Raw genomic sequence first — 26262 nt, forward strand, 5'->3', positions numbered from 1 at the left:
GGGAGATTATTGTTAACCACACACACATAGCATACGCACAGCTCTGTGCCTATTTGGCGTTCCATACAAATATATTACGGCCGAACAAGTGTACGGCCGAACCGGACGTCATTCCTCACACAGACCCGACGCGACAACAAATCGCGTCGGGCTGCGTCGGCCGACGCTGTCTGAGTAGGCCTTAACAGGTAAAATTCAGAGAGCGCTATCTTGTCATAAAGTATTTGAATGCACACAAAGTCTAGAGATCATATAATATCAAGATAGCGTTCTCTGCGATTTCTGCATGCAAATTCTGTAACAACGCTGAGGGTACACCCCAAACTTTAATGTGACAAGAGGAGTGAATTTAATAAAATCGTAACTGAACAACATCAACCACCAACAGAAATCAGAAACAAAAACAAAATAGCAACGAACAACAACAATAATTATAATTAATAATTTATTAAATTGAATGAAATAAGTAAAATAAAAGAAATAAAATTAAAAACAAAAATGTGACGGTAAAAGCTTTGGACAGTAAAAGCTGCCTGACAGGATATTTATTATTAAAGTCATGCTTGTGTTTTGCAGACTGTCACAAATTCAGTCTCCTGGGAACAATAGTGTCAAAAGTCCTAATAGAAACATTGTTGTGGACATTGGACAAATGTAGACATTTATATCTAAATGATATATTTCCATACAGTAGCATATTTTTCTATCTTTATTTATTTGTTTTTTAATTATTGTTATTCTTTTTCTATATCTTTAATAGTTTAATCAATCCTGTTTTTTTAAATACATGAAAACTTTGCATTGTACAGGAACTTGAAGCTATTAAAGCGAGAGTAAGGGAAATGGAAGAAGAAGCAGAAAAATTGAAAGAGATGCAAAATGAAGTTGAAAAGCAGATGAGTATGGCATCACCTGTGGTTAGTCCAGTTGCTCTGCCCATGTCACCTGAAGATAAAGTAGATGTCGACAATCGTTCAATATATATTGGAAATGTAAGTTCATACTGCTGGCACCTAAGTCTATGTGGAGTGGAGTTGTATAGCTAGAGGTAGATGCTTCCTTGCCTTATAATCTGAGGGTCATGTGTTCAGCAACTTCTTCTCAAGACTAAAAACAGACATAAAGAGACTTACTTAATCCATTCAGTTTCAGTTTTATTGGCACTCACTTTTTCAACAGTGCCACACACTATACAGTGGTGCATCCTAACTTAATTTAACAATAAACAGTGAACCAAAGGCAAGCAGATTCCTATTGAAAATTTCTATCTTGATGCAACTTGAATATTTATTATCTTTTCCATTTTAGGTTGATTACTCAGCAACAGCAGAGGAGTTAGAAGCACATTTTCACGGATGTGGCTCAATAAATAGGGTTACAATTCTGTGTAATAAGTTTACTGGCCATCCTAAAGGGTTTGTTACACAGTAGTTCGAGAGTGATTATGTTCTGATCACCTTGAATTTAGAACAATACATGTAATATTTGATCGATGTTTAAGGTGGTAGAGATGATGGTGAAGGTCTTTTGTTGACTTGAATAGTGAAGATGATAGGAATCATCATAATTTGTCAACAACACATCATTAATATTATAACAAGAAATTACAGTATTTTCATTAATTTTGAGTTATTAATATTCAGTGCACCCTATGATTCAGGACCCCTCTTATTCTGAGACCCTCTACAGTAATTCGAGACCACTTCTCAAAGAAACGAATAATGATCTTCAAACTTTTAACACAAAGCTAACCCTCGCATTAAAGACCCAACCCTGACGATAACACAAATTTTTAAGTCCCACAAGTAGTCTTGAATTGGAGGGTAAACTGGAATATTGATGACTATGTAGTCATTAACAGATAACGCTATGTGTTACCATTGATGTTTAAATGTGTCTAGCTATGTTTTAATAGGTTTGCTTACATCGAATTTGCGGACAAGGATTCTGTGAGTACTGCTGTAGCTTTAGACGACAGCTTATTCAAAGGAAGGCAAATTAAGGTACAGTGCAAATATATAGGAATTTTGGTAAACCCTGATTTTACGAATACCCGCATTTACAAACGGCTCTGGTCTGTTCCGCACGTAATTGAGCGGTTCTGCTGTATTTGTGCAGCATTCTGTGTTAACTTATTTCAGTTTTTCTAGGGATAGATTAACAAGCTTGTGTTCTCTTGGTTGACAAGTTTACTAAAAAAAAATTTTTTTTCAATTTAGGTGAATCCAAAGCGAACAAATCGACCAGGAATATCTACCACAGACAGACCACCAAGAAGACGTGGTACAAGGCGCGGAAGTTATTCTGGTTATAATCCATTTTTTTCTGGGTATACACCAAAACGACGGCCTGGATATAGGTAAGTGTCAGTTCTATGGGATTTGTAGACTAAGTTAAATTATGTTATTTGAATTTTTTTGTAGAATACCTGTATATTGGTTTCTTTACCTTGATTTTTATCTACTGTAGGATTAGTTGTAATTTAATCATTGTAATTAAATACAGTTTCAATCATTACTTATATGAGAGTATATATTATTCCAAGTTCTAACAATTTTTATTTATATATCTTTCATTATACTATATTGTACTAGAGTAGAATTTAATAAATTTGTTTACTGCAATTTTTCAAGAATTATCGATGTTTTATTGATGTTATAAATTAAACAGATTGGAAAAATGAATATAAGAAGTTTGATAATAGTAACAACGCCTATTCTGGCCTTTTCCTGTCATTCAATTTAATAGTATTGCATACAGTAGCTTTACTTAAAATTAGATAATTTTACATCTATTTAACTTAAGATTAAATCTAAGTTAGGCTTCGATAATAAATTGCTATGCTTAGTGCAGTCTGACCAAAATTCTGGAAAGTTTAATTTGAAAGCTACTTATATTCTATCATTATTTTTTACCTTTTTTGACAAAATATGATGTGTATGCAAAGCAGTGGTTCAGTTTTTTTAATAGTGTTATTTAAAAAATAACGGTGAGTAGAAATATCTTCAGAACGAACATCAATTAACAATAAATAATGCTTGTTCGCATCAGTTAATAGAGTTCTACTGTTAGAACTGTAGCTGCCAAAACCGAAGCACTATCAGACAATAGGGTGGCCACAGCCAATAATATATGATCCAATTAATTCTTACAGTACATGTACTTTTCCTAATGTGTCTTCTTTTTGGTCAACCACTACCATGCTTTCTATTTACATTCTGCCTTCGAATGCTTTATTATCTCAACTTTGGTGTCCCTTGATGAAGTGTTAAATGCAATTCATTTTCATTCTCATCCATTCTTGTGTTATTGGTTGGTGTCCATTTTAGTACTCTATTAGCATTTTATTTAATATCTACAGTATTTACTTCATTTTTATAGCTTCTATGATTGAATCTGCTTCAAAGTTTGTAGAACCAACCTTCTAATCCAATGGTTATGTGTTCCCATCCTTCAAATAGTGGCTCCAGTAGGGGGTGGGGAACAGGCTGCTATTGGGAAATCCAGGTTTTAGCCCGGTTGGGGAGGAAAAGAGACATTATTTTCTTGGAAAACACTACTTTGAAAAAGCATTCTTAAAGTGCCATTTTCGGGCATCTATAAGTGGCTATTAAAATTTGGGTGTAGACTCCCTGTTGGGGACCTTGTATAGAGTTCAGGTATCAAATTAATGCAATAAAAATGAAAAACCACATGTGACTGAGAAGGTTGTAAGCTTCTTTCTATTATTGCGGTAAAGTAAATTACAAACCATGTGTCTTTTTATTTCATTACAGAGGCAGGCGTTACCGTTATTCCCCATATTAAGACAGTATGATTGACAGTGAAAAGAAATAAAAAGAACAAGCTGTGAATGGGGTAAAAGAAGAAAAAAAAGATAAAAAATGTACCACATTGATGAAAAATACATTTTGATCTTAAAACATTAAGGCTACTGGGAAAAAATAACAAAAACTCTACAAGAAAATTCATGTTGACTTTATGCAGTAGCTTCACAGAAAATTTGCCAAAGTTTTCATTCATGCAATTCAACAAATTCTGCATGTGAAAAAACCTCTTTGTTATTTAAATGTTTATTGAAGTTCCATCAACTTTTATATGATTACCAATCATTTTAATTTTTTTTATAAAAATAATTTTATTGGAATGCTTATTCAAATTCGGAAGGGGTCTCTTTGTTTGTTGCTGCTGTTTTTTTCTCTTCACAGGTTACCTAGCAACATCAGGAGATTCAGGATTTTATAATTTGATGATGGGGCATAATGGGATATTTAAAAAAAAAAAAAAAGAAAAAGAAAATGCCTTATTCATAAGAAAAAAAAATATGGGGAAAGAATGAAAAAAAAGGCAAAAAAAAAAAAGATGAAAAAAGACCATATGAAAAAAAGATGGGAAAATAACAAAGAGAAGGAAAAGATATAGTAGTAAAAAAAGTATGAATTGTCATGGAACAGGAAGATGTCCCTTTGAATTGAAATGGAGGATTCCGGACCAGTGACAAGATGAAACAGTCAAGTGGTAACCATATTGGTGTGGATAGGTACCAATGATGCTCCACTGATATGCTTAACTGTAAATTTAATAGCAATTTTTTATAAGATAGCTAGCTATTTTCTTCATACTAGTTAGTGTAACAACAATGCTATAATATAATCCATATTATATCCAGGTAGGGATCTAAACAGTGATTGAGAACACCTGTTATAACCTATTTTAGGGGTATTTCTACTTACTACAGTTTAACTCTGTTACAGATAATTATTATTGTACTGTATGTTTGTTTTACCAATAGAATTGTAGTCAATTAGGTTCACAAATGTAGTGTGCATTTTTATCTATTGTAATGTTAAAAAAAAATCAGTAGTATGAAGGTGATATTTAGTGCCATATAGATCCACTTAATAGCATTCCTGTATATGATCTTTTTTTGAAGTACAATATTTAATTAAAAAACTTCTTTCAAATTATCTTAATTTTTAAACAAAATGTATTGATATACATCGATGCCTTATGCCCCAATAAATTTAACTGTTTTATCCATAAGGCATAATTAGGAAATATAAATGATACCTTAGTGTGCAAAGGCAACTGTGCTACACAAGTAGTAGTATTTTCAATACATTGTTTATAAGCGGTATTAAAGAGGATAGGATTCTTGTACAGTGCACCTTTGATTTTAAACACCTCAGTTTAGAGAGATAAATTCCTTTTAAATCTAATTACTGTAAACAATTTTCGTAAGAGCTTTCTGATGTAATGTATGTTGTGAGTGTTGAGGTTTACCTGAGGATGAATAAAGATTAAAAACAGGATACTGTATTGTTGAAGGATTTCCTTTTCCAACTTGTTTATCTATGGATATGCATATTCATAATATAAATTTAGAATTTGGAGCTCGACATCAGTGCAATGTCTGGCAGTTGTTTTTTCTTCTGTTGATGCTGCTTGGCTGTGCCGACATCCCTGTTAGAGCTACAGCTGCCTCCATACAGTAGTCACATGATTATTCTACAGTGGGAGTACTTCTGTATTTACATTTATTGTTGGGTTGTTTGAGATGAGTGAGCTTGTATGAAATGCAACATTGTGTAAAAAGAATGAAGCTGAACACACAGTATTACACTATCAAACTTGTTTGTCAGACCTAATGAAATTACCACCTGGGGGTGTTGAAACAACAATTTTGAATCATTTTTTTTTTCGTAGTACAGTACAGTACTAATAAAATTGATACTGTATTGTCACTGGTCTTAAACAGGCATTTGATAATGAATACCTGCTTGGTTGTTAGTTTAAAGTGGGCCTAATGAGACTTGCCTGGTATAGAATCTTACAAGATGGCTCTCTTGTCTTGAGGATTAACCAGAAAACTTTGTCTACAGTATTGCAATGATGTCATAAATAAAGAAGCTGTTGGCCACCAACACACTGGATGTGCAACCTGATAGGACCTAATAGTACTATATAAACTGTCTATTGCAAATTTTGCAAGTCCACGTACAGATGTGTGTATCATGATATAAAGAATTTCTTCACAGACCTACAGCGTCAAGTTTTTTTTTTAACCCCATTGAGTTTGAATGCCTTATTGCAGCTCTTAAACCAAAGAAGACATTACATTAATTTAATGATGCAACCTACCAAAATGAAACATATAAGTAAAACATTCATATAATACATACCATACTTTATTAGTAAAATTTACAGTATTTAGATAATATTTTGATGATTATTTACATGAAACATCACGATTTCACATTATATTTAATTAAAAATCATGTCTATCAACGAGGATTCAACTCCAAGACACACCAGCTACCGTCCATTGCACTATTATATGCAGTAGCAAACCTGAATACTCTGCACAGAAACCCTTGTTGCTGCCGACAGGTTCATCTTCCGTAAGTAACGCAATTTCCGCAACTGTAGATCCATTTGTGGACTGGTGTTTCATCAGGCAAGCACATACACAGACAGGGGTGCCAAGTTGGGAAGCCACTTCCAGAAGATCTGGTTAAATGAGCACCTTAAGAGTATCAAAGGCCTATACAATGATTTGGGGTGGGGGAAGGAAGCTGTATATCCCTGAACAAAAATTGTAAAGAAATGATAGAAGAAATTTAGGTTACTCCATGGTTACAGGAACATGGTTATTGTGTGACAGTATAAGTTACATAAATGCTTTGAAGAAGCTGAGGAACCTATGCACTGTATAGTAAGTTGAGCCTTTATACACAGTATTAGCTTTACAGAACAGCCAGATAACTTTTTAATAAAATTTAGATTTCAATCTTGAACCATCATAGCAGACACTTCTGTATCAAATGTTCTGAAAAAGTAACAAAAAAGTAGAATATTACAAATTACATTTACAGTAGGCCTAGGTTAGTAATGCAGTATTACAACATAGTGCATGATCACCTTTATACTTAACAAATATTTATGAGGGAAATGGGAAAAATATTTTCATGAAATAAAAGACAGAGTGTCCATTCCACAAGACGGATCTGAATTGAAAATATTCTTTCTATTGCACAAATAAAAAGAACATTCACTATAACGTGATAGATTTAATAATAAAAACATTGTACCCTGTATGTATGTTTATAACAAATGTGTGAAATGGAACAAAATGAATGAATACCAATAAAGTACAGTATGAAAATGGAAGAAAATTACATGAAGGAAGATGAAGATAAATAAAAGAAAATTAATTTGCCACTAAATGGTGCAAATACCTAATGTCACATAATCCACCAATCACATGACAAGGATTTATTTAAGTGAAAGCTAAATTCTAACTAACTTACTTTGATGTTATGTTTTCTCCTGGTGTATAGAATGGATTGCATAGCATATCAACGTATGCATTATGAAGCTTTCGGAATTTCTGCATTGGGAATAAAAAGAAATAGTTAAATAAAATGTTTAAAGAAAGATTTTATAAGGAATGAATAGCTTTCTAAATTTTTAATCTTTCAATCGTTTTTGTTAATTTGCCTTTCTTCCTGCTTGTCATAAGATGTGTCGTAGGTAGTTGTTCTTGTATAGTTCAGGGGCGCTTGTCATGATAAGATGTGTCGTAGGTAGTTGTTCTTGTATAGTTCAGGGGCGGATCCAGGTGGGGGCTCATGGGTGGGCCAGGTCCCTAACCAAAAAAAAAAAAAAAAAAAAAAAGATAGAAAAAGAAAGGGGAAAAGGAGACTAATTTTCAATTTAAATTCCATTTACCACTGTCTATGTTGAAGCATTTCTAAACACAAATCTTAAACACTAGGCCCTCTACTCGATCCTTTGCTCCTTGCATGTCCCCTACCCATATTTCCCTCTGGATCCGCATCTGTAATACATATGTTGTCCTCAATAATGTTGAAATAAATATATAAATAATAGTAATTCGAAGAGTAACTTACACTTCTTATTTCATTATCTCGTAGTTGTGTATTTGATGACTCCACTACAATTACAAACTTGACTTTTGTGTTAGTCACATACCCATAGACTTTGTAGTCTTCTGTCGGGTAAAGCAGTCCGAGGTACAGTTCTCTTAGTTCATTGATTGTCTTCCCAACAGTTAAGATCTTTTCTTCTATTACATCCAAACATGTATGTACAGTGTAGTAAAATTTCAATTCATTTTCTGTTGGTATTGTTCGAATGTATAATGGATAATTCTGAAGAGAAAAACAGAAAATGTATGTATTTTCAGGCTAGGATTTATTACAAGGGCCTAGGTGTAGGAAAGCCTAATTATGAGAATATCAATCCCTTTTCTTTTGTTAACAACCTTTAATATTAATGACTGACGTGAGCTGAAATGCTGTTGTTGTGTTTTTTTTTTGTTTTTTTTGTCTTAGTTAAATTGTAAATAACATGCAATTTGACCCTTGGCCACGAAATGTTAAAATATTATTATGATTGAAAAAGGATAGGATAAGGCCCCTTAAAATAATTATTAGTTTATCACCCCTCCCTCATCACTTTTGGGGAAATTCAGATTTTTTTTTTTTTTCAATCAACATATATTTTTATTTCAAACAGTCGTTTTTCCATATTTTTCACTTAAAAAGCTCAGGATTTCTTGTAATTATGTTTATTGGTACAGTAAAATAAAAACATATTTTTTGAATATAAATTTGATTCCATTCTTATGACTTTTTATATATGTGTCCCTAACAATTGATTTACTATTAACTTGTGAACATCGGTAAAATGGAGGCGAGGTTGGCAAAAAAAAAAATCCTCCCTCCCTCATCAGTTTTTATTCTTTGATATATAATAATAAATAATAATAGTTGGACTTGTAGAGCGCATCATGCGAAAAAGCCTCTATGCGCTAAAAAATATAGGGCCTAGCCTAGGCCCTAGACCTAGGGGGATAATAATTTTTTTTTATGGGGCCTAATAAATTAAGTAAGCCTAGGCCTTGAGGTAGGCTATCATTCCCAACTTCGGCAGGCTACACAACAGCAGACAGAGGGATGCACCTGGGCTGGCCTAGCCTAACCTAGGCTAGGCCTGCCTACAGTACTACAATAGTAGTATGCCTAGTACTACTACTAGGCTAGGCCTAGTACTACTACTACTATGTAGGCCTAGGCCTAGTACTACTAGGCCTATGCCTAGCCTAGGCCCTAGAATAAAAATGACTTTAAAATTCCGTTTATTCATCACTGAACAACAAAAATAATTTTGTTGCGCTAGTATATAAAGTTTTTATGAATATACAAAGAAAAAAACAAACCTCTTTCGCTATCACAGCTACACACACGGCCATTTTCTATTTTATGTCTTCAAAACGGATGGATCCACCATCAATCGATTACTAATATTCGATCAATCGTGATCGATCGCGTGTGCGGCGCGAGAGAGACAGAGAGTATGAATCGCGAGAGCTAGCTGAGATGATAGGCCTAGCATGAAGAAAAGTAATTTTATGTGATAAACTAACAAACATAGGCCAGGCCTATAGAATTCTTAAAATGGAAAGCCAAGTTATGGAAACAAGAGCGCCAACTCCCGTTCCAATATTATGGTTTGAATTTTTGTTGAATCAGGATCAACTAAAGAAACATTTATCTGAGCCTGGTTCAGGTGAGCGAGATGAGAATTAACTAGGCCTAGGCTAGCCTAGCTTGGGCCCTAGCTAGCCAAGGACTAGGCTATGGTCTAGCCCAGCTTAGGAGGTCTGCCATGGTGGTGGTGCAGCTACTACTATTTGTACTAGCTAGGCCTTGACATAAGACTTACTGAGTGGTTGCTGAGGTTCAACTTAAGACACCTTGCTGTGTTTTTTTTTGGCTTGATTTATTTGCTTTATTGCAGTGATTTTTAAAAGTTTTATTATAAAAAATGTACTTTCCTTTTCCCTCCCAGATCCCAGTGCTTCACAATTGTTGATGCAATTTGTAGACCAGTCGATTAAAGCACAGAGTAGTTTAGAAACTTCTGTACAAGTCAAAAAAGTGAGAGATCTAAAGATTCTTGCATTGAAGGTTGCTGCTCATATGAAATGGAATCTCAGTCTTATTCAACAAAGGTAAATTTTTAAAGAAAAAAATGCCTGAATACAAAAGCATGTTAATGTAAACTCAACATCATCGTCATCCTTATCATCTTTGTCGTCCTTATCTCATCATGAGCTTCATCTTCAGCATCATTTACTTTGTCCTCATCATCATCAATATCATTGTAAATCATTGTCATCATAAAAAAAAATAAAAAAATAAAAAATCATCATATCCATCATCATCATCATCGTTCATCAATCACCCTCATTAACATCAACATCATCATCATAGTGATCATAACATATTTGTCTGGGAAAACAAATTCCATTGCTATGATACAGTATTTGTCTTGGAAAAATATTAAATTGCTAAAATCTTAAATTATAATGAAAAAATATATTTATTCTAATTCACATATAATATCATTATTATCTGTATCATTATTTGAGACTTCAATTATCATATAATATCATATCATTATCTTTATCACTATTTGAGATTTCATTGATTCTTAAAATACTTTCTGCAAAAAAGAACAACATTCTTCTGTTTTTAATTTTCTATATTTTATTCTGTTTTGTTACAGCTTGCCTTTGTACATGGTGCACAAATTACTAAAGGATTTTATGGAGATAGTGTCAAATCCAGAATTAAAGCAACATGTGGTGACCAGTAATGACCTCTTGGATGACCATATTATGATGGCTTTTATGCTGTTTAACAGGTGGTAAGCAAACTTAAACAAGGTTTCTAAATTATTATTTCCATAACTATTCTTCATAGACTTACTGTATCAAGAATATCTAAACAAGTATTGCAAAATGTCGCAGTAGAAATCAGTGTATCGACCTACCACATACCCACATTACCTCCTGGATGGAGAGAGTGATGGCCTTACTAGTCTTTTGTATGATGAATCGATGTAACAAAACGTAAACAAGTGACCTGCCAGGGTCACAGATTTCAGATTGCATTCCCCAATCTTGCAATCTTTACTTTGAGATCAAGTATTTTGTGGGCTGATCTTTAAAGTTTGAAGTAGATTGCATTTCTGTGCATGATATTTAATCATTCTTCTTGACTACACAGGTCAGTAAGAGTGATAATTGAGAGTAGCTATCCAACAAAGCCACCGAAAGTAACAGGACCACAAGCTCCAAATGGGTAAGTTGAATGCTGATAATTATTGAGTGATTTTCTTATTAATTGTAATTATTCTTTATATTGCATGTACTTTCATTTCTTGTTTCAAGTTTTTTTAAAGTGGTAGAGTTAAACAAAGTATATAGAATAGAAAAGAAAATAAACATCGACAAAATCTATACAAAAAAAATCAATGTAAAAAGTTCTGGAATGATAATAATGTCATATCCTTAAAGTTAATTTTAGTTTCATTTGGAACATCATAGCAAATGTTGTTACTACCAAAAGCATACTGGTTGAGGAGAAACTAACTTTATTGATTATAAAAAATAAAACTGTGTGAGGGAAAAAGTCATTAGACAGCAACTTTTGGCCCTTGTTCAAGATCGTATCACAGGGTTATAAAGAATGCACTGTAAAAGAAGGGTTTTTTTAAATCATTGATATTGAGTCCATTTTTTGTTTATGATGTTATCTCCACAGAAATGCTTCATTGAATGTTGCTGGGATAAATGACATGGTGATAAAAACTGTAAGTTAAATTTCATTCAACCTATATATACAGTAATGCAGGTGCAATAACATGCAGTACTTATATGCTAACAACAACTTTCAACTTCTTTTCTTATTTTCTTTTCTTGTTTTTATTACACATATTATCAAAGTTCAAAGTAATATACTTCTTAATTGAATGGATGTCATTTTTCAGGTTTGTGATATGACTAACGAGAGCATTCTGTTTATGGAAAACAGCTTATCAATGACCCGTGACATCACGCTCCCAACCTTTGACACTATACACAAACTTGCATATGAGTTTCAAGCTTTCCTTGGCACTCCTATTGAGAACCAACAGCGCATCTCAAATGCAGAGTTCATGCAGCAGCTCTGCTATGACCTCGGGAGCTACTACTTTCACCGAGGGTTGGCTGAGAAGACAGCTGGTATGCTGAAACGAGCTCTAGAACTAGAGCCACTGGTAAGTTGTTATTTTCCTTTGAAAATGCCAGTCACTCATCTTGGTGAACCAAGAACCGACATTCATTTTTCAAGTCTGTTTCATGATCTTGCAATTGGTGGTGTGTACATTGAGTATGCTTCACTATAGTGTACTACAGTTTTACGTCACAATACCATGTGATACTACTCCGTTGCTCTCATTGCTAAAAGTGTTCAACTGGACGCCATTTTCTTCACTGACAAATTGATCCCAATTTCTAACGTAATTTTTAGGATTTTGTATCTTACTTTTTCTTTGTAAATTTTAATTGATGATTAAATGTGTGTTCAATAACTAATATAATGCGAGCTTTTGTGTTTTTAGTACATTTTGATGGTAAAATATTAGATTTTAAAATGCCTATTCCAGAAAGCCTATGAAGTCATTCAGGCATAATGAATGGTAACCAACGTCTGTTGACAAAAGAGAGCACCACCTGGCGTCATGAAGACACGACTGTGGTACTCTATGACTTGCTTTTGAATTATTTTGTTTTTTCTGTATTATGTATGGTTTTTACTGGAAATTATCTGACATTATGTTATATTCATTCATGATTACTTTAACATAGTACTAAAGATTATAGAATGGCAAGAGATTCGACTTTTGGGGTTTTTTTGTTTGTTTTACTTATTAACAGGAGATTATTCAGTGGCCCTTTTACAAGAACAAGTCCTTAAAGACTAGGGACCACCGACTTCCTTAAATGTAACTTACTGGTGCTTAAGTGAAAAACGGAATTAAACAGAGAAACAATTATGATATACTTTTGAACAATAAATAATACAATTTTGTTTTTTATTTCGGTCTGTACTGCCTAACTACTAAATCAACGTTCTGGAAACTATGGTCCGCAGCCCAAATTTGGGCTGCGAACCATTTTTGGAGAGCTGCGAAGCCGTCTGGAAATTGAAAAAAAAATAACAAAGAGACGTTTCATCATGGAGAAAATAGTTTTAAATAAAGCCACTTCATTGTTACAGTGAATGCCTCACTTGCACATGCTGCTAAAGTGGCAGATGATGCGTGCTATTTGAGTTATAAGCGTTTGTGTTATCATCTAGTATTAACCTGTAAGATCGAGTAAATCCGGTTTGGAGGAATGATGGGATTAGTCATGAGCTAAAGACGAAAATAAATATAAGACCTGTCCAAGAAAGATCACTACAGTAAACAACAACACACATTTCTTGATAACCGAATGCCCATGGGGATACTTTATTACTAAACATAATACCTGTATAGTGAGGTAGTCTTTCAAAGTTGTGGAGTAACAGAGTGTGCGTAAAAGTTTTTGGAAGAAGGAGAAAGCTATGAAGTGTGTGGCTGAACCGTGTTTGGTTGAATCATGGTAGAAAAAAAAACAACAATTGTGGGGGAGGGGGACCACAAATGTAAAGTATTATTTATTTAATAAAATAATATTTAATTTAAATACAATGAAATTTTATCACTGAGAGAACAGATAATGATGTCAAAATATTGTATATAGGGCCTACATGGAAGCTTCATGATCAAAAGTTCTTGCCAGGATTTGGTATGTTGGTCACTGGTTCGGCTGGGCCACGACTTGGTGCCTGGAATTGTAAATAGGCCGTGAAGTAAAAATTTTGGGGAACGCTGTACTAAATAATGGTTAAAAAAGACAAATCTGATAAATGTAAATTAGGATTGTTTATGAACTTTTGGGGTTTCTTTGAAACAAACTAGAGGGCGTCCTTTAAAAAAAAAAGATATATACACATACAGTTGTTTGTATTGAATACGTACTGCTTTTAAGTAGCCTGTTCGCTTTTTTCTAACTCTCTTGGAATCAAAATAGGCCACCCTCTATCTTTATATTTTCCTTTCGTTGCTTGCATGCAAATCAAGACAGTCGAACCTCTTGACATTTTATACTCTTTGATAGTACCATGCCTACCAGACTCTCCACTGCCTTAATCATTGTCAACAATATTATTACAACCTTTTTCCAAAGATTTGTTTGTACCAATAATATTTGCAACATTGCCATCCATGTTTGTAGGACATCTGTTTCTTGTGTTTTTTTTAGTTAAGCTCCCAGAATATTATTATTTATTAAAGGTGCATGATCCTATCTATAGCGATGTAAACAAACAGAAAATGAAAGGTTTGTGTGCAGCATGCAATATAGCCTTCATGTCCCAGGATTCCAAACCCAGTCTGGAGCAAAGACTAGCAACTAGTAGGAAAGAACATTATAAAGTAAGTTTTTCACATATCATGCTATTGAAGTACTGTATTATTATTATATCAGAATTACATAATTGACATTGTATATCTACTAATAAATGAATATTTGTCATCATTTTCTAAAAGAAGTTTGCTATTAAGATTTTGTATATATATTGTAGAGTTTATGTCATTTTACACTTCAGGATTTAGTTGATATACTTATTGAAGATAACCTTGTGAAGAAGATAACTCTTCCATATAGACAGCTAATCCAAAGTGAGATTCTGAGCAAGCAGCCTACCAGTGAACTTTACTTCCAAGTCTGCACTTGTAATGCAGTCCGGAAGATAACAGACGGAATGTCCGTCAGTCCACAATACATTGCACTACTCAAGACTGCCACCAAAGAGCAAATGAACTTCTTCACAATGGTAATTATTAGTTTTTCTTTTATCATCAACCACAGTCTTCAAGCAAGCACCATGTCATGTCATATCTTAGTTAATATTACAAAATTTTGTGAAGACGGTTAGAGTATACTAACTGAAACGTTGGGACATTACCATCCAAACTGTTCTTCTCAGAACCAAAATAACATAATTGAGATTAGTAGCATATGCCACATGGTGTGCCAAAAGCCTACTGTATACTGTAATTACTTTCGCCCGTATTCTTAAAACAAACTTTAGTCGAACTTTGAACTAGAACTTCATTTAGTGCTAGTTTTAACTTCAACCTCAATTTGTATTCACAAACAACGTAGTCGAAGTTTTAACTACGACTAAATCAAGTCCTAGTTTTAGTTCAACTGAAGATGACTGGCAAGCAACAACTATCAAACTAACCAATGAAAAGAGCTAATTTTAATAGCACACGAAATTTTAGAGATCCGGTAATGCGGATGAATATTAAGCTGCCGTCTGTGGTTCAAAAACGTATTTCCTCATAATTCATAATAGATCATCATTCGCTTAATTAATTTTCTATAATAATAACTATATTAGTTGTTAACATATTACGATAGAGAATTTGAACAGTCACTGAAAATTTGCTTTCTTTGGAGAACTGTTATAGTTGAGCCCGAGCGAGGGCGGCGCCATCTTTGTCATTGTTATGGCGAAGCTACGTGACCGCAGCGCGAGGGGATTTCGTGCAAATTAGGAACTATCGCATGTGGCTGGAAGAAACATGATAATTTCTCCTTTTAGAAGCTGAACGTGATGTCTCTTTTGTTTAACACACCGAAGATATATCAAACCTGCGTATACAATCGTTTTTCTTCGTTTCACTTTATCGTGAGTTACAAAAAATATGTTTTTAGTGGGGTTAATATTTCATGTCGGCGATTTAGCCTGACCCTAGGCTGACTAAAAAAATCGGCTGTGGAGGTGTCATTTTAGTCGAGGTTCGCGTCATTTAGTCGGAGAGCTAGTCGAAGTTCGTTTTAAGAATACGAAATGACATAATTTTTAAGTTTTAGCTCGAACTATGACTAAAGTTCGTTTTAAGAATACCGGGGTTTGTGTTTTATAAATTACTTATGAAAAGATCAACTGTTCACTTCTCCATAGAGACCATCGCTTAATAATTATTATGGAAACATTTATTTCTTCTGATACTATTTTAGTCTTCTTATACACACATTTTACAGATATTTTACCAATTTTCATAGTTCCAGAGGTACAATGTATTTAAAGATGACCTTTTATGTATTTTTATGTGTGTATTTTAAGGTTTGTTGGAAGGCTGTGCAAACTTCAGATGAGAAATTTAAAGAAAGGGTGAAATTATTCATTAGGTAAGCTAGCAGAATCATTCAATCACAAACATTTAACCAAAGTTCATGTAAGTGTAATTGAATTGTTTATTTATTTTGTGATATATCATTGGATACTGCTTGTAAAAAAATAGACACAGAAATGTCCACAAAAAGGAAAGCAAGCAAGCAAATCATTGGCAGATCCAGGAATTTGAAATAGAGGGAGCCCCTGGAGGAACTTTCACAGATGGAGGGTCCAGACTACCTCAGTCCCACCATGGTTGGGGCTGAGGTAAGAAAATTTATGTTTATGGCCAGCAATTGCGCTCTCAGACTTAAATTTGAATATTTTCTTTTTTTTGTCGATTGTTTTAAAAATAATTAAGGAGGCATTCCGGGCCACCTACCCTCCCCCACCCTGAATCCACCACTGCAGATTAAAACAGTTTTAGCAAAGTTCGTTTACTGGTTAATAAAACAATTCATATCTCATTGTTGTGTTTAGTTTTTGGTTTGTTTATAAAAGTTATTGTTATAAGTTGTTGTAAACTTTCAATAAAACAAATCAAATCAGAATTTAGAGACAAAAGTGTTTCTTTTTTGTTTTACTAATTACTTTCTGTTTCTGTTGTGAAGAACTATTTACACTTCCACGAATGTTTTGAAAGCTATCGGATCAAGTGAACTGAAACAACTGTTCACCAAGGAGGAGTTTACAAAGCTTGTCGACCAGATGGACAGCCAGTCACAGGCGCCGTTCTCGATTAGAGCAAACACAGTTTTGCAACAGAAAGGTACAGCATTTCCATAGAATCAGGTGGTGATAACTAATAGGCCCAAAAAATAATAAGAAATAAAAAAGAATGGACGGTTTATGATGAATAGAGAATTATCAGTATCAGTAAATAGATGTGTTAGACCCAAATGTAACACAATCATTTCTTCATTTGGTTTATTTGTTTGTTTTGAGGGGGATCTCAAAGTAATCGTATGAAGTTTGAAAAGGGTACTTTTAATTTGGTACTTAAACTATGGATTTTAGCACAGTGATTAGCATTTTTCGTGCTGTACGACACTTATTTAAGGAAAATGCAACTTTTTATGCCTAAAGTAGTATTTATACCAGCATACTATACAGCCAAAAAAAAAAAAAAAATTTGTGTTAGCCACATTTTGGGAATATAAAAAAAAAAATGGGTAGGTCGGTAGGAAATTTTTTTTTAAACCAATACGGTGTATATGCCTAAAAAGTAAAAAATACACAAAAATACAACAAAGTTAATTTTTAAATCTATATTGAAGAGCAAAACGATCGCATAAAACTGTTGCATCACCTACTGTCCAGCAAGATAGGCATATTCCAGCCTTTTAACTCATTACAAAAAAAAAAAATTTTCGTTGTAGTCTAAGAAAAAAATAAATAAATAAAATGCCGAACCTCAATTTTGTACATTTTGGGTCAGTCAGGTTTGGCCAATACAATAATTTTTTTCATTTGGCCTAATGCAAATTTTAATTTCATCTAAATTCTATGGGTTTTGTTTCAGCAAACAAAGCTTTATATATAGGTCAGATAGAACAACAGCTTCTGATAACCAATCAGCACCAGCGAATTCAGACGTTGCTGACCGAGTTACATCGGGTTGCACCAAACAAACGCCACTCAAGTGTATCAGAGTTGGTAAGGATTCAAATGAAAATTAACAAATTACACACTCCTCTTCTTATTTTTCATTTACTGGTACAGTAATATGGTAACATTTGTAGAAGTAATCATTTTATTAGGGTTGATAAAAGCTAAATGCGAATTAAACATGAGTTTTAAAATAATATAAAAAATCCTCTATGAAAGCTTCGTGTCATTCATATTTAATATTGTGCATTCTTGATACAAATGTTTTGGAGCTTTTAGTGCATCATTTAGAATTCAAGCCATAGACAAGTCTGAAAGCAGAAAAACAAATAAATTATCATAAACATCTACTGCTACTGTTGTCCTACAATTATTTCTTATGCAAGCATGAATTTCCACAAAAAAAAAAATCAATTTCAGTGTACAGCTGCTAAGGAAAATGTTAAAGGAACCTTATTTTAAGTTCATTAAGATTTTGTTTTGACTTTCAGTGGAAAGTTGACAAGAGTTATTCATTCATCATCGATGGAATGGGAAACAAAAAGCTGCAAGACATCGTGTTTCTGATGTTGGTGAAATCAAGGCACTGTCTACAAATTAAGGTGTTTATGCACATGAGTAAATTTATGCAAATTATCCCAACACAAAATATGTTAGTGAAATGCATGCCTTATCAATCAAATTTGTTATTAATCAAAGAATTTCCTTAACAACGATAACAAATTCAAGGATAATAAAAAGATGAAATGGACCTCCAAGAAACTCCAGGGAGCTTGTAAATAGGAGGCCCAGTGAACTAAAGCAATTAATGGAGACAAAACCTAAGGGGAAAGGAACAAACCTAAAAAATAAATAAATAAACAAACAAAAGCTAACCTAACAGTCAAGTGATTATAGTTAACATTCAACAGGGACAGGAGAGAGGAGGGAAAGGAGAGAGGTATTCCATTGCCAGTACAACCTAGTTCTCTATCGAGTTGACAACAGAGGCAATGTTTGAGCATATATGAAAAAGTAATAATAGTAATGAGACCAGAAATTTTATTAACAATAATTGGCCTCATAACAATAATAATAATAATAATAATAATAATAATAATAATAATAATAATAATAATAATAATAATAATAAATAACAACAACGACGACGGTGGCGGCCTGGATTTTTAAGAGTCCATGTCTACAGAATATATGTGATACACTGTCCCTGAAATTAGTGAAAGTGATAACACGAAGGGCTTTTCTTTGGAGACATTTAATTTCGGTAAGGTAGGAGTCATACGTACAACCCCAGATGATGAGACAATAGTTAAGGATTGGTTCAGTGAGTGATCTGTAAATAGTAAGTAATGCATTAAAAGGGAGAAAATGTCTTACCTTGTATAGTATACCAATGTAGATAGAAACTTTTTTTAAGACAACATTTATGTGTCCTTTGAAGGAGACATACTCATCAATGTGGACCCAGAGAAATTTTGTCACATTTACGCTTTCAATTTTTTTTTACAATGTAACCATGTACTGATTTTACAATTATATCATCAGGATTTTAAGACTGCAAGGGCACTGCTGAGCACGGCATTTGATGCTGTGAAAGACACCTCTTTAAAGCTAGGCAAGGCTATTCAGCATGAGATTCTGCATGTGGAAATGTGTGCGCTAAAACTAGGCCAGCAGTCAGCTGTGGAGAAAAATAGCATGACCCACAAGGCTATGGGTTGCCTAGGAACAATGCAAAGTGGTAAAGGAATTTTTGTTTAAAAAGATCATATTAAGCTTGGCATTGAGAAATACTTCACAACCGCAAGGGAAAGACAAAATATATATACACTTTAGCAGTACCAGTACCATATAATAATATATTTTCGAGAAAAAAAATATTCCTTCTGTGAAAATTCAAAGGAGATTTATCAGCTTGATTTCATAAGTCAGTTGGTAGAGCAACCAAATTGTAAGCACAGGGTCTTGCATTCAACACTACATTTTTTTTGGTACATGGATTCAACAGTGCTTTTTTTAAACTATAATACAATCTCATGCTTTAAAGAGACTAAGAGAAGTATAGTGATTCGCTATGGCTTTTCTTAGTTTGTTTGGAGTCTGCATGATCTAAATATTACAGTATAATCAGTCTGATACCATGTTAAATTTTGTGTTACAACATTATTACAATATGACAATACAGTATGTCCAATGATCTAACTCCAAATAACATGGAGGCTTTACTCAACATCCTGCTCCATGACCATGCTCGTTGTCTCGCCACTCACAGAGGGCGCCCTTACAATTGACCTTACAACATGGACCACTTTTGTTTTTAAACTATGTGGTAACTATGTGGTCTATACTGGCTGTGTTGAACTAGTAATTCTTGAACAATAAATTATCTTCGTGAATTTCACAGCACCTTTACTGCTGGAATATAAATTACTCATTATCTATCTTATTTGTCTGTGCTAGATCGTGACATACCACCACGTCCAGAAATAGTGGAGCGTTGTGTATTATACTTGTTGAACTATGGAATGTGGTTTACTGTTTTGAATGTTAAGCAGAAACCACCAGTTGTCCAGGTGAGGAATGTGTAAATTGATTGTTTTATATAGAATACATAGTTTTCAACTATTGTATGTACATTATTCTTCCATAGGACCACATTTCCCCGACTCAGATGTTATACACCGAAAAACAATTCGCTTTTCCAATACACAAGTTCTGAACATAGCCTGAAAAGGCCTTCACTTAAGATGAAAAGTTATGCTTCTATTTCAAACGAGGTGTGTTAAATTGCTCAAATTTAGCCTTTCAGCTGAAACACAAGGGTATGTGTATGGAGGGTCTGAATTGGTGTTTTGCTAACTTGTATATTGGGATTACAGACAGTGAAATCTCAAAGGTTTAGGTTTTTTTTATACCTAAATTTTCCTAATGAGGAAGATATTCTGCTGAAATGTTACATATGAACATGCTTTAAGACCCCTGTTCTGTTCTTCTGTCTACAGCTTAGTCAGATGTTAGCTGAAGTTTGCAAAGACCTTTCCAACATCAACAGCTGCAGACGACAAGCTAAAGCATTGTGGGAAGCATTTGTTCTAGTGTTCAGTGGCTCAAACCAGTTAAAAAGAAGTGCAAACGGTAAACCAGTAGCTAACAAGATGCCTGGACAAGCCCTGATGTGTAGGTGTGTGATGCTGTTAGTGCAACACCTGTATAGTAGTAGACACAAATAATAGTAAAAATTGTGCTTCTGTTAAGATTCCTATGTCCAACTACACTAAGTGGTTTGGCGCAGCGGGAACGGTTTGGTTTCAATCCTTCGCTGTGCATTTCACTTGTGTCCTTGAGCAAGGCACTTTATCTGCATTGCTTCTCTTCACCCTGGAGTATAAATAGGTATCTGGTGGGGTTGCCTGCTCCTGCACCAATATGGCAGCAACACTTAAGCATGTGGACCTAATGACATCGGAAAACAAAGCGCTTTGTAACCTAAAAGAATAGGCACTATATAAATACTAAAATAACAATAACACTAAATTTTAATACAGTATATAATAGTATTTAATATATTATCCTTGCCAATCCACATGGGCTTATCCCCGGTTTCAAGTAGCGTGAAGTGGATGAGAGTGTGATGTTTGGTGGGTTGCTGGTCCGCTGCAGGTTATTCCAGCAATTTGTTGGTACCCATGAATAACAGCTGGGTTGACTGAAACAATGTAGATAATATGCCTTGCTCAAGGACACAAGCGAAATTGCACAGCAAACGATTGAAAACCTGACCACGAGGTTAGGAAAAACTTAACCGTTTGCACTGCACCAAACTGCCTCTATTTAATATATGATATACTGCATCAAAATAGAATTACTGTGTAGCATATAATTTAACAATACAACATGGACAGGGATAGAAGAATATGATATGGTGTTATGAAATATGATATATTGATGCATGTTTATATTTTTCGAATATTTCTGTATCAGATCAGAGTTCTTAAGTTTCATTCAACTAATTGAAGAACCAACGTGCATGGGTGTCATAGCATCATGTCTCATCAAGCTACATAATGTTCTCAAAGATGATGCTGGCAATGAGATTTACCATCAGTACCCCAACTTATGGCCAACAACCATTACAAAGTATGTTCTTAGTGCATTCTTTTCTACAACAAACTTTCAAACAATTACTTTTTATAAAGATAACACTGGCTGTGTTAAACTAAAGAATAAAGTAATATTCAATATTTGAATTGCTTATTTTGTATATATAATAGTAATAGTGTAATTTTATATAGCGCACAAATCATCTAATGTAAGATGCTCAGGGTGCTAGAAATGTGGACTAGGAACTCGATCAATGACTTTCTTCGCCCCTAAGGGTCCCTTCGTGTCTGGGTAACCCGGTACCAGCAACTCTCGTCGTCCACCACAGGGGCTGTCTGTTCCAGTACACCGGGGTATCCCCCTACTCGTCTCGAAGGATGTACTGGGTTCTTTATAGTGCACACGAGCCATTGTGTACACCTGTCTCTGGGCCTACGGTTTATAGTCCTTATCCGAGAAGACTTGTTCTACCACCAGAACCATAGGCGAGCGTGCCGTTCGAACCAGCGCCGATATTATGGCTATAGCTTGCGGTGCCCCTGCTAACTGACTCACCATCAGACTCACCAGTGATTAAGTTACTAGCTTCAATTGAAAAAAAAATATTACCATTTTGTATTGACACTATTGGCTATTATATGTCAATCGTGACATCATCACTGCAACTGATGACTACTGCAGCAGTTAGATTATAAAACTAACATTAAAAAAAGGTGATTGACTTATAAAGCAATTAGTATAGTGCTTATCTATACACTAGAGGAAATTATTGCAATTAGGTTAGATTAATGCATTAATACAAATTTTGTTCATGCATCCATCTAAAATTTGTATAATAACTTCCACTAGTGTATGATACACAACTATTCCAATTGCTTAGTATATAATTAATTTGTGGATTAATAATTGATAAAAATGAATTCTTTGGTAATGTGAACTTGAAAACTGTTCAATAGATTTAAAGGTTTTAAGTTTTCTCCCGAATTTTCCACACACATTTTGTAGTTGTAATGAGGTTTTACACATCATCATCTATCAATATCAGTTGCCCAATGAGTGACCTTTCATATCATATATATCACAAATGACACTTGCAAAAACGTAATTGATTGCCTTTTATTGTTTTCACAGTGTAAGTTCAGTTATTATTGATGCAGTGACAGCAGCAATGACACAGTATGTCCAGCACATTATTACCCACAATCCTCATCAGTCTTCATGGTTGAAATCACAGGCAGACATTTATTATGGTATGTCTATCTTTTCCTTTAGTCATGGCCTCATCATTTTAAATGCTACAAAGTACTGTTTTATTGTTGATTCATTTTTCAAATTCTAATTCTCCCAGATGAAACTACTGTACTAGGTTAGTGGTAAAAACATTACAGAAAATAAGTAACTTTCTACTTTAATATTTGGAATTTGGAAAGAATCAACATTAACCGATAATCTTCATTCCAAATAAATTTGTTAAAGGACTGAAAAGTGTTCTTGTAAGGACATGAGTATTGGCTTGTGCATCAATCCTTTCACACCTTTAACCTCCCGGGCATCAGTTAATGCCTCGTGGGCAAAAGCACTCGGAACTCTATATCTAAGTAATTATTACTGTTTATTTTCATGTGATCAGTTAGCTTTAAAGTAGTATGAAGCTTCTATTAAATGTTTTTTTAACCTAACCTGTTTGATTGAGATAGTGTATGAAACAACCATGTCTGTAATTAATATTCACTTTAGGTGAAAATCCATAAATATTCTGATTTGTAGAATGAACAAAATTCACAACATCTCTTTTCCCAGGTGACAGTCAGCATGCCGCTGCTATCAAGTTCTACTTGCAGTCTGCAATGTTGCCTAGCAACTTTTTCACATCACCAGTTCCCAAGCAACTGTGGGACGAGGAGGTGTATCGACGAATCATCAAATGCTGCTCGTATTTGAAGTGTCATACGCAGGTAGCTGTACTCTGTCAGTTTCTGGAGCCTATAGACCATCCAACAGCCTTCAAGGCATTGCAAGAAAGGATATGGTAATGTTAGGCTATGACTACAGGACAAAATTAAACGAAGTTTTTACAATTTTCATTACTAAATCCAAGGAAGATATTAAATATGTGGTTTGTCCGATATGTAACTTCCAATAATGTGTTTTTTTTTACAATTCCATGTTCAACAGTAAGACAGGATGCATTTATGGGATGCTTTATATATCCTGTTATGAAAGTTAAAGCAGGGCACACGCTGATAACTTGACGATGCAATGACGACATCAGTTATTGTACTAAGTACTGGCTTTCCTTGCTTAAATCAATTAAATCTGCTACTCACCTCAACCAATTTAAAACTAAGCTAAAAAAAAAAATCAGATTATCGAAAATATCGCTGTGTGTAAATTAATAATAATAATGATAATGATAATAATGATAATTAAGTATGTTATGATTATTGATATGTTTCATGACAACAATACCCAAAGCACTCCTCATTAATCATTCATCTGTTTAATTTGTCCCGTTCTTCCCGGCTTGGCTTGCTTGTTTGTTTAATATCTGATTTTGTTATTGAAGATTTGTTTTATTACTTAAGTTTAATTTAAGATTTGTCCAGGAGCCTAATTACAGGCCTTGACCTCTTTGGTTCCCAGCACTTGTTTGTAGGCCTACTGGTGTATTAGTTAAGAGAACAAGTGAATAAAATTAAAAGTAAAGTACTGTATTGTTTGTGACAGTCAGAGCAGATCATCATTAAAAACAATCTGATACACATGTCTCATTGCGCCCTCTATGGAATCACATTGACTGATGATTGCCATATATACTTACATAAAATATATTGATATGTTGGTCTATAATATATTACTCTATGCATTTCATTTCAGCTACGATGCCATGGATCACCTTTACCACTGCTTCTGGGATATGGGAATACTTGAGTATTTAATCTGTATCCTTCTATTTAATCAATACTTATCAATGAGCCAAGTTATTACTTTTATGATCAGATTCGTAGGTTTGTGTCTTTAGGTTCTATTGGGGGTGTTTTTTCCCCCTTTTTAAAAAATATTTATGATTCTTTTGAATGATTGATTTTTAAAGTTTATTATGACTATGTACACTATGACTTAACACCTGTACCACAGATATCTTGAACAAAAGGAATGAATTGGTGAAGAAACGCAAAGCGGTAGGACTTGTTATTAATTTGTTATTTTCATACATATTTAACAGGTTACATGTATATAATAGGTCTACATAGTTGGATTTTAACATTACTTATTGTTATAATAATGTGTGCCTCGAAATGTGCGATATCATCCTCTTATGTGTCGGTACACCAAATTTCTCAAATTTAATTCAAATAATCTACTGTATATCTTTTCTATTGATTTTTAGGTGGATGTGATTGGACAGGTAGAACTCAACACATGTAATTCATCAGAGATATTAACTGAAGTAATCAAAAAGAGGAAAACAATGATGCTCCAATCAATGTCAAAACAGTATTTATAATGCACAGTAAATCCTGACACATGCTCTTGAACTCAGTAATGATGACATCTTTAATCAGATGCAGAATGACATCAGTGGTGCTGAAATAAAGACTTTAAACTCTCAGATACAAAATAAGTTGCATAAACAAAATAAAGTCAATGCAAACATGAAAACAGAAACTGGATTAATTGGATAAATGATTTACAGTATGCTCAAACATAATGAGTGTCTTGTATATATAGCCTGGGTTAATTTGGTATTAAATCATCATAAGTGAACAAAGTAATGATTATGGCGCTTTACCAAAGTGAATATAGCAAACTTAAGGCAAAAATATTTTGTTTACAATGCTTTAAATGAAAAGCTTTTGTTCCAGCTGCAGTAATAATGAGCTTTCGATTTGTGCGACGACGTGACGCTAGAACATTATCACTCATGCGTGACCGTCCTACCTAGCGTCCTACGTTCTCTGCATACGTAGATTTGGCAAAATTGCGTTCCAGAATCTACTCGACGAGGTGACCTTAGCGTTCTCGCATGCGCAGATGAATTTTAGTGACGTCATTACGTTCTACGTCCTACCGTCGTCGTAAAATCGAAAGCTCCCTAATTACTCAAATCAAGACGTCATTGGGAGCCCTTGTTACCCTGGTAACTCTGTCTCAGGTCGTCGTTGCCGCCACTGCCGTCATTATTATTACCATTGATATTATTGTTATTGTTATTATAATTATTTTAATTGTCATTACTATTGCTTATTTTGTATGGAAACTTGTGTCTTAGAAAACATGCCAGAGACGGACTTATGGCAAAACATCAAAAGTTCTAATTTTCTTCCATAAAAAGAGGAATAGAGTAATCAATAAAACCATGAAAAGTCGTTTTTATTTAAAACATTATGGAAATGAATAAAAAATACGGTAATGTAAC

The 26262-nt window shown here is 34.0% G+C and overlaps 3 protein-coding genes across 3 annotated transcripts; 2 read left to right on the forward strand and 1 right to left on the reverse strand.

Annotated features, from left to right (window-relative positions):
- The first annotated feature begins 773 nt into the window (after positions 1-773).
- LOC117114950 (polyadenylate-binding protein 2-B-like) lies at positions 774-4361 on the forward strand. Its single transcript, XM_033258586.1, has 5 exons — positions 774-992; positions 1309-1415; positions 1916-2003; positions 2220-2359; positions 3777-4361. Exons 1-5 carry the CDS (start codon positions 843-845, stop codon positions 3805-3807), a joined length of 516 nt encoding a protein of 171 aa, XP_033114477.1. The 5' UTR covers positions 774-842; the 3' UTR covers positions 3808-4361.
- Positions 4362-5576: 1215 nt separating this feature from the next.
- Positions 5577-9374, reverse strand: LOC117114952 (trafficking protein particle complex subunit 2-like protein). The gene is made up of 4 exons (XM_033258587.1): positions 9245-9374; positions 7914-8174; positions 7311-7390; positions 5577-6829 (listed from the first exon to the last, which is right to left on the reverse strand). The coding sequence occupies exons 1-4, from the start codon at positions 9275-9277 to the stop codon at positions 6787-6789; spliced, it is 417 nt and encodes a 138-aa protein (XP_033114478.1). The 5' UTR covers positions 9278-9374; the 3' UTR covers positions 5577-6786.
- Positions 9375-9449: 75 nt separating this feature from the next.
- LOC117114947 (integrator complex subunit 8-like) lies at positions 9450-26261 on the forward strand. The gene is made up of 21 exons (XM_033258580.1): positions 9450-9594; positions 9877-10039; positions 10597-10737; positions 11100-11174; positions 11637-11685; positions 11863-12132; positions 14239-14379; positions 14553-14780; positions 16083-16147; positions 16745-16902; positions 17656-17789; positions 18233-18343; positions 19287-19482; positions 20202-20314; positions 20744-20922; positions 21723-21878; positions 22974-23092; positions 23643-23871; positions 24720-24784; positions 24981-25024; positions 25234-26261. The coding sequence occupies exons 1-21, from the start codon at positions 9483-9485 to the stop codon at positions 25348-25350; spliced, it is 2865 nt and encodes a 954-aa protein (XP_033114471.1). The 5' UTR covers positions 9450-9482; the 3' UTR covers positions 25351-26261.
- Position 26262: the final 1 nt, after the last annotated feature.

This window comes from Anneissia japonica, unplaced genomic scaffold (genome assembly GCF_011630105.1).
Source record: "Anneissia japonica isolate Jap-2015-1 unplaced genomic scaffold, ASM1163010v1 scaffold288189_len579620_cov203, whole genome shotgun sequence".
Taxonomy (NCBI): Eukaryota; Metazoa; Echinodermata; class Crinoidea; order Comatulida; family Comatulidae; genus Anneissia; species Anneissia japonica.